At 44.1% G+C, this 15,593-nt stretch overlaps 1 protein-coding gene across 2 annotated transcripts; it reads right to left on the bottom strand.

Moving 5' to 3' along the window:
- Positions 1 to 4,558: 4,558 nt before the first annotated feature.
- c1galt1lb (core 1 synthase, glycoprotein-N-acetylgalactosamine 3-beta-galactosyltransferase 1, like b) lies at positions 4,559 to 15,422 on the bottom strand. 2 transcript variants are annotated; one of them, XM_071203139.1, is made up of 5 exons: positions 14,898 to 15,422; positions 14,333 to 14,602; positions 13,160 to 13,824; positions 12,763 to 12,902; positions 6,867 to 7,012 (listed from the first exon to the last, which is right to left on the bottom strand). In XM_071203139.1, exons 2-5 carry the CDS (start codon positions 14,553 to 14,555, stop codon positions 6,967 to 6,969), a joined length of 1,074 nt encoding a protein of 357 aa, XP_071059240.1. In that variant the 5' UTR covers positions 14,556 to 14,602; positions 14,898 to 15,422; the 3' UTR covers positions 6,867 to 6,966. The 2 variants fall into 2 exon arrangements, with proteins under 2 accessions (XP_033938752.1, XP_071059240.1); XM_034082861.2 differs by lacking the exon at positions 12,763 to 12,902 and having other exon boundaries at positions 4,559 to 7,012.
- Positions 15,423 to 15,593: the final 171 nt, after the last annotated feature.

Genomic DNA, 15,593 nt, shown 5'->3' with positions numbered 1-15,593 from the left:
TACATTAACAGGTTTATGATATCACTGCCCCGTCTAAAACACGATCTGACTTCAATTACATTTGTCTCGCGTGTTTCGTCAACTTATGTGTTGCTTAAAATAATACTTCTGCATACAGTATGTGACACTGTGAGTGTTGCACGGCCAGATACGGCTCAGCTGACTCAGATAATAAAATATATGATACATTATGAAGTGATATGCCGCGGACTGTACTTAATGTACTCTGATCCGGTTACTTATGTTGTGGCCGATATTTAAGTAAGCTTTCTTAACGCTAATGTTATAATAGTCAGATTGCTCTGAAGATGGGAGGTGATATTCTATTCATGTTCACGTTCACACAGTCGGTGATTTTTGCCGGCCGTCTTTCCTGCGACGGCAGCTTTTCTGTATTTCCTTTCTCCTGTAATATGACTTGATCGCTTTAAACTCCGCACACTGAGCTCTGATTGGTCAGCAGGCGGTGCTTTCACTGAGTTGAGCTCTTAGCCTGCAACCTAACCTGGTCCCGACCAGGTTAGCTGCTTAGCATATATTACCATGGAGATCTAGCCTGCTAAAAAGAGAACCAGCTTCGTAGAGTTTTCCCTGAATTTAGCCGGCTAAGCGAAAATCCTGCTTCGCAGTATACCCCCCAGGTGTCATCAAAGCTTGATTCTGTCACTGAGGTGTTAATCAAACATTATCTCTTGTGTTGCTCACATCCCGTTCAGGGTCTAGTTCCAAGATTTGAATATTGCCATAAGAATTGTAATTATTGTAAGGTACACAATGGACATGTTGAATATAATCTCCCTTTACTTCAACACTTCAGAAGTGTTGAATATGATTTCTACTTTAGGATTTATTTGAAATTAAGCTCTTTAGGTTTCAGTGTAAAAAATGGGCTCACGTGATTTAATAAAATACACAATCATGAGGGCTTTCTTTGCTGCAGCATCAGTGTTCAATACAAAATCATTTCTAGTGTTCCCCATATTTTTTGTGTAGTAGGGAGAGATTATACTGTAAATACATATTCAGTTGCCAGTTTATTAGGTACAACTAGCTAATAGTAACAGTCTAATACAGTGATAAAATAAATCCTACCCATATGAAGGTTATAAATGTTTTTTTGTTGAAAGCATTTATGTCAACTGATTGGTTATTTTGGAGGCTGACGTTTCTAGTGCTGTAACATTATGTTGTGCAATGCTAATAGGCGTTTCCTTAAACCCACATTATGCACAAAACATACGGTTATTTGATGTTATGTGTCGCCGATGTATTTTTCAGAAAACACATTTCTGAGAGAGGCAATTTGGGTAACGTTTATCTGTTCTTGTCATCAGGTGGAGCAGTCTGATGATCCAGACACAGAGGACATCGCGGTCGGACTTCTGATGATCGGTGCTAGGTCAACAGACACCACACTCTTCTGCCCAGAGAGCATCGCTGTTGTCATTGAGGGTAACGGAGTTATGGAACTCCCCACACTGGCTGCCGCATTCATCCTGCTTTTTGCACTGACCTTTGCCCTGCATCTGAGCTACCCAAAAGACTTGGTCAACACTTTCGACTTCACCCAGATAGTGTTGATGGGCCTGAGGAGGGGACCTTGAAGCCCAGGGTGTTGAGCCTGAAAAAGCTTTTGGCAGTTTAATCCTACCAACAAAGTTGCACTTTAACAATCACACACACACACACACACACACACACACACACACACACACACACACACACACACACACACACACACACACACACACACACACACACACACACTGTTCTCCTCTGTTTACATCCTGCTGCTTTACATCTGTGTTCTGTTGTGTTTATTGACAGTTTTGTTACGGTTCAGCTTCAAGTTGAAGGACTGTTCGTAGATGTTGTTTTATACTTTTATATGTATTGGGTCTTTATGGTCCATGTGTTAAATTAATACGCAGAACTGTTCCTGAAAATTGTGTTCACTCATAAGTGATGGTTAAAATACGCACAGATATTTCTCAAGGCTGTTTTTAAGGTGTTTTTTAAATTTATTTAAGTGTTAAATATATTGAATTTGTATTGTGCTAAAATGCATTGTTCTTTTGTAGTGGAAATGGATGTTGGCAATTTGCCAAAGCTGTTCAAATTATCAATAAATGCATTTTTATATATACACGGTGTGTTTGGAGATAATTCATTATACATTATTATTATATTCTATTTAGCCCAACAATGTAGTTAATTTCAATCACTAGCTTGGGTCAAATGAACAACCCAATGTATGGTTTATATTTATTTAACCCAGTGATGTAGTTAATTTCAATCACTAGCTTGGGTCAAATAAACAACCCCCGCACATGGGTTAAAATGATCCAGCCCAGCGTATGGGTTAAGACAACCCAGCGCGTGTTCTGTCCTATAGTGACTCAGCAGCTGGGTTATGATTGGGTTATTTTTTAACCCAGTAGTTTTAAGAGTGTAAGATTGTCATGGCCTTAACTACACTGTAGCTACTGTGCACATGATGATAACACCTTTGAATCTTGAGTCTTGCAATGTTTTGTATTTTAGGCTAAAGACATGGACTATGGCAGCTTTGTGGGTCTGATGGGGCGGAGAAGTGCTGCTCACCCAAACAGTGAGTTATGTTTTGCAGGAAACACCTCTCTTAGTTTCTCACGGACACTGGATTTATTTTGGCAGGTGACATAAATACCTTGATGCCAACAGTTCACATTATTAACCAGAAGGAAAAATGTGTCTGTAATGACCTCAAACTTTAGCGATTTGAATGAATGTTACATCACTTTTTTTGTTATGTGTTTAGTTGTCGGTTTTACAACTTTTTGTTGGTCACGACTCTTTTTAAGATGCTATGTGTTATTATTATCATTATTATATTTACCTCATTCATATTATTATAATTGGTCTTGTCCTTATCTAATGCAGGACGCATGGCGCACACTCTCGCTGATCTGGTGAATCACTGGTGAGTGGCACCTGAACATTAGTATCCTGTGTATCAGGTTGTTCACTGCTGACAGCACTCTGAATAGAGGACTTCTAAGGTGCTGATATATATCATATATAATCCAATCGTATGAGTCTTATTCAAGTTTAAATCAAGGAAATCTACTTTCCTAAATCTCCAACATTATTAAATCATCATGTTCATCACATGGAAGGACTGATCCGAATCTGAAGCCAAAGGAGTCTGCTTCACGGCTGCTGATCTCTGGTCTGCGCTGTGCTACGCTTCCTGGCCAGATTAAACATACACAGTATAAATGTAGCTTCCAGTTTTTTCCAGTTTTTTTCAGTTTTTGTCACCGCTGAGTGACGTTCAGGCACTGTTTAGTTTAAAGCAGGGGTCGGCAACCTTTTTGATATGAAATGCCATTTAAAAAAAAAAAGCAGAGCACACATGTTATGATATTAGGGTCATGCAGAGTGAGATGAGATCGCTGTCCCTTTGAGAGAGAGAGAGAGAGAGAGAGAGAGAGAGAGAGAGAGAGAGAGAGAGAGAGAGAGAGAGAGAGAGAGAGAGAGAGAGAGAGAGAGAGAGAGAGAGAGAGAGAGAGAGAGAGAGAGAGAGAGAGAGAGATGTGGCTTGTGCATGTGTGTGGATGGTTGAGCGACAGTGAGCGAGCGTGTGTATGTTTCTGGAAGTGAAACGAGGCAGCAGAAAACAGGTCTGTGATGTATTTTGTGAAACAGAAGAACAGCTAAATAAATGCAACGAGCTCCCAAGAAGAGCTCGCCTCTCTCCAGTCATTTAAGCTAAAGTGGGTTATTGAACCTGAAGCTTGTTGCTTCTGCCCTCCTCGACTAAGGTCTGGGAGCCGACAGGAAAGTTCAACACACAGATGGCCAGTCCGCCCCTTTGTAGCATATTATTTCGATGAGAGATGAGCAGATCGCCACTGGGCTTTCAACTAAATACCAAATACACAGCCAAGCAAAAACTGCGGCATTTGTACAGCTCCTTATGGGTACTGCAATTAGTGAAGTGCTTTCCCCCGTGGTGAAGCGATCAGCTCTGCACCACGAAGGAAAGCGGCAGAAAGTCACCTGGAGATAAAGAGAGCGGGGCTGCGCTGCGTGCATGGCTTCCTCCGAAAATACAATTTGAATATTTTGCAAACTTATTCCTAGTGTGCCACTGGTTACGGTGCCAATGCTGGCACGCGTGCCAGGGGTTGCCGACCCCTGGTTTCAAGGCTATAAGAGTTATCTGTGTTTGACAACGAGTGACACATTTCTGTTCTTCGTGTGCAAAAGGAAAAGCGTTTCCGTGTTCCAAGGACTATTTACAGATAAGGAGCGGTAAACAGTTCAACTCTCGACTACAGTAGGCTGAGGTAAGCGCCTGTTTAACACTTTCCATTCAGATAAATGAGAAAAACAAATGTATTGCTGAACCTTTTTCTGATCTCGCTCTCTCTACTCGGGTGTCAACGCTTTCTGCAGTGCGACATGTAACGCCACCTTGAAAGTCCTATATTAACCATGCAAGAATTCATTTCTACCGTCACTGGAAAATGATCTGAGATGTAATATCATGTAGAGTAATACAGAACAAATGTACAATCAAATATGCATTTATTTATAGTGATTAAAGTACCATTGATTGAAAATGATACTGCACACTGATCTCATGTGCTGACACTCTCACAAAATCATTTACACACTAAACTGTGTCGACTCAATTAAGACTCCAATAGCAACATAAATACTTTTCAAATATAAATACAGTAATGTACACCTTTCCCTTGGATACAATTTAGATGTAGTAGATTGTCAAGGACTGAATGTGTTGAATTACTAGCATCAGAAACCAGAGGTGGAGGTTTGAGCACCAATCTCAAATTCTTTTTAAAGGGTGCCATTTTGAATACCATGTTGATTTGGTTTAAACTGGACAGGTCCATTTTAAAATAAAGAAAACTGAACATGCTGTGTACTCATGTCCAGAAGGTGTGTAAACACGTACAAAAGGCATGTTGATAGGCATTAAATACCTCGTATCTTAATATGTGAAGGACTACACGAAGTTTAAGTGGTTAAAAACACTATTATAAACACTCAAAAGTGCATTTAATTCTCATAAATTGACAAGTTGTTCTGTTCGAATCATCGCTGCATCCTGCCTGATTCCTGAAGCCAGTTTCTGTATTTGGTAGTTGCTTTATCACACACCCAATTTAATTAATTGTTTGGTTACAAAGTAGTAAAGAACCTGGTAAAAATAGTGTTAAATATACACAATGTACTAACTAAAAAAAACAAAGCTGGTCCACCCAACATTGGAAAAGAAATTCACAACTGATGAAATTAAAACAAAACATTAAAAGTGTCCCTTCCAAAAAGCGGCATCTTGAACAGTAATCGCTGGCTTGCACAAAGGCCATGCTCATTACATTGGAAGGATTCAGGAAAACTATCGTCCATCTGAAAGCATCACTCTCATCATGGTACAGTCACAGTGCTGCTGACGGCTCATACACTCCCACATTTACAAGGCACAAGCTGATGAGTCCTTTTGGGGGAGATGAAGGGAACTGTGAAGTGTGTGTGTGTGTGTGTGTGTGTGTGTGTGTGTGTGTGTGTGTGTGTGTGTGTGTGTGTGTGTGTGTGTGTGTATCCACTGACAGCTTCATGGAGCACGGGTAGATAAGTGTGCAACATGGTTTCATTCCATAAAAGAAAGACATTTGACAAACTGCTTCCTTGTGCTGTGAAGGAGATCCAATCACTACAGATGGAATTTAGGTCAAACTAACACAAGGTCGGGAACACACACACATCATGAACGTTTAAAATCAAATGAACATACAGTTAGAAACAAACAAGAAGCACCCGGATTCGTTACTTCCTTATTACTCATAATGACACCTACATTCTGACCAGCCTGCCTTCAGTCTGACATCATCCCTCTTTGAGAAATCTTTGGCTGGCCTGTTTACATTTCGTCCTGTGGACCATTCATTTAAAACATCATGGTCACATCATGCATGTTAATTAGCCATTGAGAAATAGGAACTAAACTGCTCTTCTGTTGAAGTTAACTTTATGTCTATAGTTTGTGGGGTTTTGGGACGGGTGTCATGTGTTTTCTTGTTCCTTTTCTATAACACTTGAATGCAGCGTGAAACAAGTTTGGGAGGCAACCAATTGTGACGGTTCTGTTCCAAAGAAACTCCTTAACCTAAAGTCAAAAGACTTGTTTGAATGATTGTACAAGGTGAGGCACTTGGATTTAAATGTAATTGAATATGTATGATAATAGCTGTCTTGTTAGCATAAGACATATAATTGGGTCTCATTGTCTTCGAAGGCAGATAGTTATCAATGAAGTCAAACAACCCCAAACCAATGTCTTGCTGCAGAGAGTGTCAGAACAGGTTGTCTTCCGGGGTTGCAATAGTCAAGGGTAAAACAATGGGAACAATTTGAATGAACTGGTTTTGTGAAATACTTGGTTCCCATTCCAGGTTCCCGTGGTTTAAAAAAGTGCTTTAGTAAGTTTCCAAATAAAAGCAGTTTAAAGAAAGCTATTCCAAATTTAAAAAGAAAACGTTAAAAAACACCTAAAAAAAACAGAAAACTAATTTAAAAGACATAAATCACCTCGTATCCCTAAGACCAGTCTTTTGTGCACAATTCACATTAGAGCAGTCCATCAGCAACGCATTCGTATTTGGGGACATTTTAAATCTAAATGGACTGTTTTTTTACCTTCGTATTAACCAGAAACATTCAGAACGGCAGGAAGAGGATCTGCATCCTGTTTCTTGTCAGTATTGGACGGATCGCCCCCCTCCACCATTACTTTCTCCCTGGAAATGAGTTCTTCTTTACTTTCTGCAGCACCCAGCAAACTTGACTCTGAAAAACTGTATCCTAGCGGGACAGGGGGCTGGTAACGGTATCTGTAGCCATAGGCACGCAGGTGATATGTGTAGTACTCCATTAAATACATATGTAATGCATTTACATAGTGGAATGACACGGACACATCCGAGCAGCAGTTTGGACCCTGAGGAGGAAACAGAGAATGTGGTTATGAAAGATTATGGAGACAAATCACCACATTTATGAGCGGTGTTACCTGAAGTAAAGTACCTGTCAACACAATTGATAAATATCACATTGCATATCGTTTCCACACCTTCTTGAACATCAGATGTTCAAGCACTTTTGTTACGCCCCACAAAATGGCCAAATTCCCAGAAATACAAGTACCCAACATGTCTTGGTATGAGAGACACAGACCAAAGTTAATTAATGTTACAACACTGAGAACTTTCAATGATTTCAAAGCCTTGTGGTGAATGTGTGGCTTTCATTGTTACTGTGGCTCATACAGTTTGACCACAGAATATGCTAAGGTCAAAACTCTCTATGACAGCATGTTTTTATCCAGATATATCCAGTTAGAGTAAGAACAAAAAAATAAATAATCCTAGTGCTGGACGGTGAATCTCCAAAATGTCATAACACTGCACTTCAAGCAGCCACATTTCCTCTAAAAGAACTGACAGCAGTAGCAGGAAGAGGGAAAACTATAGGTTACTTACGTAACCCCAGGTCTCAGAGTAACATGAAGTGAGATGTCTCACTATGGGATGCGCCTCATCGCGGAGCAAACAGAAGCATCAATCTCATTACGCCAATCCTGATTGGCTGGTGATCTTGACGTCAACGTCAGGGGAAATCACCCCCTATAAGTAGCCTGCGCCACGACGCATGCGTCATTCAAAATAAGCACCTCTTCTCGCCTTCACCATAGCAAGGAGGGCCGTCTGGTGAGACATCTCACTTCATGTTACTCTGAGTACTGGGGTTACGTAAGTAACCTATAGTTCTCATTCATAACACTCCGTTCGATGTCTCACTATGGGATATTGTAGCTCCCGTATTGCCAGACGAGCTTATCTCGAAGATCACCGATCAACCAGAATTTAACAGGTGGAGTCCCGACTCAACAAGGTGCCCAGCACTGCTCGGGCCACGCTTGGAGCGGAGACGTCCAGCCTGTAAAAGCGGACAAAAGTGAGCGGCGAAGACCAGCTTGCCGCCGCACAGATATCCTGGATGGAAACACCCTTGAACAAAGCCCAGGATGTAGCCAGGCCCCGAGTCGAGTGAGACCCGAAGGTGCTTGCAGATTCTGACTCGGATAGGCCAAAGCAATCGCCTCCACGATCCAGTGGGATAGTCGTTGCTTAGTAACAGGCTTACCCTTGTGAGGTTTAGCCCAGGACACGAAGAGTTGGTCATTAAGACGAAGCTCTTTTGATCTGTCCATATATGTGTGTAAAGCCCGGACTGGACACAATAGATCCTGCTGCTGCTCCCCGGAGGAAACCAGCTGCGGAGGAAATGCCTCAATGTCAATCGGGGTACACGAACCAACCACCTTTGGTGTAAAGGTTTGCGTTCCAAGAATGCAGGGTTGTTGGTTGTTCCTAGAATCTCTAAAAGTACAATGGGAGCCAGAGCCTTTTCTTATCAAGCTCCACATTTGTGGAATCAGCTTCCAGTTTGTGTTCGGGCGGCAGACACCCTATCCGTTTTTAAGAGTGCGCTTAAGACCTTCCTTTTTGATAAAGCTTATAGTTAGGGCTGATTAGATTCAGCCCCTAGTTTTGCTGATATAGGCTTAGTTTGTCGGGGGACATCTTACTTCTTCCTTCTCTCTGTCTGTACCTGTGTATTCTCATGTTCCGATTAACCCAGCTTCCCCACATTTATTTCTTTTTGGTGTATATATACGCCGGGATCCGGAGTCATGGATGATCCTGCGGTCCTGTGTCCTGGATCGCGAGCGCTGGATCTTGAGTCGTGGCTGTGGTCCTGGATCATCGGTCCTGGATGGATATCCTCGTGGATTCATCTTCCTATTATACACACATGCATTTCCAAACATATGGACTTCCTATGTTGCAAATGTATTATCTTTTCAATTTACACACGGCATCTATTGCACATCTGTCCGTCCTGGGAGAGGGATCCCTCCTCTGTTGCTCTCCCTGAGGTTTCTCCCATTTTTCCCTTTAAACTGGGTTTTCTTCGGAAGTTTTTCCTTGTACGATGTGAGGGTCTAAGGACAGAGGGTGTCGTATTGTCATACTGATATTCTGTACACACTGTGAAGACCACTGAGACAAATGTAACATTTGTGATATTGGGCTATATAAATAAACATTGATTGATTGATCGTTTGCCCTGGGGCGAACTGAGTGCATGAGGGATGTACAGACAGTGCATGGATATCACTGACCCGTTTAGCTGATGCCACTGGACGCACTGGAAAAGTCGGGTGTAGTGCCACTACGCATTTCATAATAACCAAAACTCTCCGTACGCCGTGGCGTTCGGGGTTTAGTTTTATTATGAGGCCCATGTTGAGCGGGTGCTTTACGAGGACATTTTCCTCCGTAATCTGACTCCGCTCGGTGGGCTTTATAGATAAAACCCTTCTTTCTAGGAGAGAGAGAACCTCTCTCTCCAGAATATGGGTTGACTCTCTCTGGGTTTGTGAAAACAGATAAATTATAACTGTTTTGAGAAGCCCAGGCAGACGTCGTGAGTATCTCCTGCTGTATGCTCCTTAGAGCCAGCTGGGATGTCACTCTTACGGCTCCGGCCGGCACTCCGCATGCGCGTGGCGGTGGTGCCTTCACAGACCCGTTTATTATCCACCTTTTGAGAGAGGCCGTAGCTGCTCTCAGAAGGGGATTTATAGTTAACGGACTGTTTATTGTTTTTCTTTTCATTTTCTTGAGCTGCGCCCTTGGCCGAAGCCTGGATGCGTCAGCGGAAAATGGTTTATTTAAACAACAAAGATGTGACGTGTTTTATGCGGACTTGAGGATGACGTTGAGGCATCTCTCGAGGCGGCGGGAACACATTCACGGAGGGGAGAAGGAGGGGCTGTCACGCCGCTCGCTTCTTCTTCCTCGACTGCTGGCCGAAATTCTGGGTTGGCTGAGTCTGAGCTGCAGCCGGAACCGGAGATTTTCTTGACCAACTTGCCTTTGTCTCCAGCCTGGGCTGGAGACTCTGGATGGGCTGCGACCTCTGCGTCTTCGGTGTTTTAAACCGAGCAGAGTTCGAGGCAGCTTGGGTGTCGTGAGTATCTCCTGCTGTATGCTCCTTAGAGCCAGCTGAGATGTCACGCTTACGGCTCCAGCCGGCACTGCGCATGCGTGTGACGGTGGTGCCTTTACACCTCCAGCCGGCACTGCGCGTGGCGGTGGTGCCTTTACAGACCCGTCAATAATCCGCCTTTTGAGAGATTCCGTAGCTGCTCTCTAAAGGGGAGAAAATTGGCGGGCTGCTTATTGGTTTTATTGATTTCCTTTTCATTTTTTTGAGCTGCGCCCTCGGCCTGAAGCCTGGATGCGTCAGCGGCAAATGTTTAATGACAGAGGAATCAACCAACGTGTGACATGTGTTTGTGCGGACTTGAGGATGGCGTTTAGGCATCTCTCGAGGCGGCGGGAACACATTCACGGAGGGGAGAAGGAGGGGCTGTCACACCGCTCGCTTCTTCTTCCTCGACTGCTGGCCCGAAATTCTGGGTTGGCTGAGCCTGAGCTGCAGCCGGAACCGGAGATTTTCTCGGCCAACTTGTCTAGTCTGGCCGCAGCGCGCTGACACACAGCTTGTAGGTCCATACTGAGACAGGGCGAAGCTGGTGTGCTATCGCCCGGGAGAGCAGCCATCGCTCCCGGCTTTGCAGCCTGAGCCGATGACATGAAGATGTCGTCTTCCTGCTCATCCGAGTCAGACAGGAGGAACTCAGAGGTATACTCTTCGTCCTCCATGTAGTCTAACTCCAGGACATCTTCCGCGGGTGAAACCCTGGTGAGGTCCAGCCGGGAGCCCCAGCTTGGTATAGCGTGGGGCCCTGTTCCCGCGTTTCTTGCCGCCACCGGATCTCGGCCTGATATGACGCGGGATTCCGGTTCTGCGGGTGCCGCTGTCGGTGAGCCCCAGACCGCAGTGAGGGGCTCCATCTCTGCGGCAGACGCCCCTGTGTCTTGTTTGCCGGTCGGCAGATCAGTGGACATGAGGGGGTCCCGTCCCGACAGGCTAGCTTGTTGTGCTAACCTTCGGTGGAGGCTCTTCACGGTGAGGCGGGCACAATGTCCGCACGAGCCGGGGTTGTCGATGGCCTCCTGGGCATGTTCCAGCCCGAGGCAGGACGAACAGATCTGGTGTGAGTCTGTGCCTGACACTTTCAACCCGCAACCGCAGCGCCGAGCCTCCGAATTCCTGACTCCTCTGGTGTGAGGGAGAGAGGCGTCCATCTCGTTCGCCGTGAGGCGTGGAGAGGGCCCGCTCGTAACAGGTACGTCGAGAAAAAAGTGTTTACCGATCTGTCTTTAATCCGGGGGGAAAAGGACAGCGTGGGTCTTTTTCTCTCAAGGATATTACCTGGTATGGTAATATTCCTGTAATCCTTTTCTCCTACGCGGAAGAGAGAAGAAAAAAGTGTCCTCGCTACCGTGGTGTCGGCAGTGAGGGGAAAAAACACAAGCTAGCAACTGGTGTGTTGCTAACTTGAAGTCAAAACCTTACCTTAACTCCAGAGGAAGAACGGCGAGGTTGACTATAATACTAACTGGTGTGTTAGTATCGTACTCTTCTGCGAGGCAGAATAGGGTAGCCGGCTAACGCCTGTCGACCGAAATTAGCTTTGGTTCAGTCTGTGGACTGTTAAGCTAGCCCGGCTACCATTAGAGATGTGCTCTGAAGCGAGAAGAGGTGTTTGAATGACGCATGCGTCGTGGCGCAAGCTACTTATAGGGGGTGATTTCCCCTGACGTTGACGTCAAGATCACCAGCCAATCAGGATTGGCGTAATGAGATTGATGCTTCTGTTTGCTCCGCGATGAGGCGCATCCCATAGTGAGACATCGAACGGAGTGTTATGAATGAGAACATGATCTGATCTCAATGTGGACAAACTGGATACACTGTAGGGGTGCACGATTAATCGAAAAAAGATCGTGATCTCGATTCATACACCTATGCGATCTCATTTCTAAATTACGGCGATCCTATGACGTCAAGCTGATTTTTTGGGGGGATTTGTTTACATTTTTTAATTATTTTGCTTCTGAATAATACCAACTTGCAATGTCAATCATACTTAAATGATGTAAGGCAAATATACTCTATACATTTAACATTAAAGTACCATGATCGCATGCAAATGGTAGTGTTCTGTCTGTCTCTCCTCCTCTCATGCAGTGTTAACGCTGCAGCCACTGGTGTTGCCAGTTTTTGCGGAAGGAATAAGCAACCAGCTCTATGAAAACAAGCGCAAAAGAACATGAGCACTTTAAACCTATATATGTCGGGTCTACAAGCTCACAACCGCAACAACCATTATTACTTACTACCAAGAAAGATAAGCCCAATTCAGTCACCTGAAACATCGCCAGCGTACGAAGACAATAATACAATACAGTGTGTGTGTGTGTGTGTGTGTGTGCGCGCGCGCGTTGGAGCTATGTGCAACTCAAGGCATATGCTCGAACCGGAGCAGCCTGGACGCTGCAATCATGTTGCTGAGTGTGCTGACTTCTCCTACAATGTCCCGCTGTCTGCTTCCTGCATCAAGTCAAGTGCTCGGCGCAGTTGTGTGGATAGAGCGCTCCTCTGTTTTCATTTAAACGGCTCCTTATATCCGTTAGCGCAGCTAGCTAGCACCAGATGCTAACAACAACAATGCACTAAGGTCTCTCTCTTGCTCGCTCGGACCACACGTACACACACCCTCCCGGTCCTCCAGATGGCCAGTCGGTGCCTGCCGGTGAGCGTGGAAGTGTGGTCTGCCACAAGCGGGCGGCAGGAGCAGGGCTGTCAGCATCAGCTTGTAGATGGTATTTTAAACTCGATGCGCTCTGAAGCTACGGGGCGGCCGTGGAAAAAAAATACACATGCGTTAATCGCGTTAAAATAATTAGTGGCGTAATTTTTATTTTTATTATCGGTTATCGGTATTGGTCTTGAGAAGCAGGAAGTTATCGGTATCGGTTTCAAAAAACCAATATCGTGCATCCCTAGTTAGTATCCTTTCAAACATTAGTAGAACTGAAGTTGCGTCATACAAGTGTGATACCAGGTAAACAGAAAGGAGAAATTGTGCAATGTTTGCTGCACTTGCCTCAGTGATGGGGTAGTAGCAGTAGCTCCAATACCAGAAGCTCTTAGGAAACTTGGAGGTGAGGTGCTGCTCTGGGACAAATGGGTGAAATGTCTCTCTGTGTGACGAGTCTCTGGAGTCCCCTGCCAGCACCCCGACTTTCTCCATGCACTGCCCCATTGCCAGGTCCTCTACAGGGGTAGTGTGAGTGCACACTTTGCTTTTAAATCCTTCGACATATCGCCGCAGAGCCTCTCTGCTCAACACATAGCCCGCTCCTCCACTCATGTAGCCCTGCTTTGTGTAGGGCTTGAATCTTCGGCCAAAGTAAATTGGCTCTTCTGGCGTGTGGTTCGCAAGAATCCACCGCAGGTTGTCTACGACTACGTAGGTGTCATCATCTGCCTTGAGGAACCAATCCGCCTCGTGGGCATGATGCTCATAGGCATAATGGAAGGCCTTGATCGTTTTCCAGTACAGTTGGTCCCGACCCTCCTTTGTATTTAAGCCCACTGTGGGGAAGTCCGGGTCATCTTCAGAGCTCATGAAGATCAAAATATTGCAGTGTCGACTCCACGTGGACTTCACATGACGAGTCTTCTTTTCCAAGTTCGTGGGTCCAGTCATCACCCAGCAAAGAATACGCACCTTTTTGTATAGCTCATCGGCCATGCTGCTGTCCTCACCTAGGAAGGACATATAAACATTAATATGCAGTTGGGGAGCTTATTTGTGAGGGGTTCTTATTACTTTAACAAAAATATTGGAGAATTCTGTCAAGATACTTTCAATCTTTAATTTCTATACAATAACAAATGGATATACAAATCAGCTTAGAAGTTTTGCTACAAGTTAAACTAGTGTGTTTGTTACAGGAGTGCAGATTAGAGTATTAGTAGACTTTTTTTGATAACTTTAGCTGCTTCCTAAGTGCATAAACAAGAAAAATAGCAGGCCTTGTAAAAAATATATTGGATAAAATACTTTGTAGCTAGACTTTACAATAATATCGTTCTTTACTTTAGAATAATTCAGTTTTGTAATACAGAACTGGACAGAATGTACAGAGCAGGCTACTATCAGCCTACAGGCTGAGAACAAGGAAGCTCAAACCTGATAAAGTGAGTCAATATGGTTTGGCTAAAAAAAAAAGTCGTTGCATTATTGTACACATACAACGTCCATGTGGCGTACCTTTATGATGAGGGTGTTTCAGGTTGAAAAGAGCAGACCTCTCCTTCTTCCATACTTTCGTATCTTCGTCATTTAACTGTTGCTGGTTGTCAGCAAGGAATTTATCAGATTGCTCTGTTGACAACATTTTCTCCAACCACACCTGCCGCAGAAACACGTACAGAGTGAGGGTTCCCACAGCGAAACCCGCGCAGAAGGACAGTCTGGACCCAATGGCTTTCATGCTGGACCGGTGTCTCTCTGTCTGTCAGTCGTTCAACTAGGCAGGTGCTGGGTGAGATAATGAGGGAGAAAGACTTATACACGTCACGAGTTTCACTACAATGGCCCAACGTTGGTGACAAGTATCAGGCGCCACTCCCAGTTTTATTATTTGTACAACTTTTGTCCTTGAGACTGCCATGTGAATATCCAAATGTCTGTGTTCTCGTGTTTGTAAAGAACTGTCTTTTTGTTTCCTCATATTCAGCTCCTCTTGTGCTGTTACCTGAATATTCTGTATATATTGTCAAGACATGTTCGACAGACAAACTTAAAAGAAACAAACAGTTAAAAATAAACTCACCAGTGGTATTGCAGACACCATAGCAGCTGGGTGATCTCGCAGTTACTTCATTTCAACAGGAAACATCAACTTTGAAAAGCGAAAGCTGAGCCAGGTTTTGCCTCGACGTTTTTGTATCTCTCTCCGCTCAGCTAGCCACACCAAAATGCTGCCAACAATTATCGCAGCAAGACTACCACAACGCCATATCAATAATCTTCTGGATATACAAAAAACACGACTGATAACAGCAGTTATGGTCTTCAGTTCCTGGCCTTGGTGTTATCGTTAGCTAGCTGGCTAGTCTGTTAATTGTCTCGACACTGCTAACTTCACTGCTAATCCTCCCTGTCGTGTCAACATAGCGGCTAAACGTAACGGAGTTATTCAGCTCACCGCGAAAACTGAAACGACTGTTAAATGGATTATCTCAGCAGTGTAAATAAACAGCCTTCAGACTAATACCAATATAAAAGTGCTCCAAAACGCTGCATAAACTACATCTAACTTATCTGACTGACTGCTGTCTAACGTCCAGTAATAAAAAAGTTCTTCCGGTCAAGTCGCGTTATTTCAAAATAAAAGCGTAAACGTTTCCTCCAGAGAAAATCAATCAACAGCTTCGATTCATTTGTCCACATTCAATATCTTGAATATTCACCATTAAGATCACACACTTTGATAGCTTTTAACCAAACTATGACCTGTAGCCAGTGA

The sequence above is a fragment of the Pseudochaenichthys georgianus genome, chromosome 5 (assembly GCF_902827115.2).
Source record: "Pseudochaenichthys georgianus chromosome 5, fPseGeo1.2, whole genome shotgun sequence".
Taxonomy (NCBI): domain Eukaryota; kingdom Metazoa; phylum Chordata; class Actinopteri; order Perciformes; family Channichthyidae; genus Pseudochaenichthys; species Pseudochaenichthys georgianus.
This window is presented reverse-complemented; position numbering and strand designations above follow the sequence as displayed.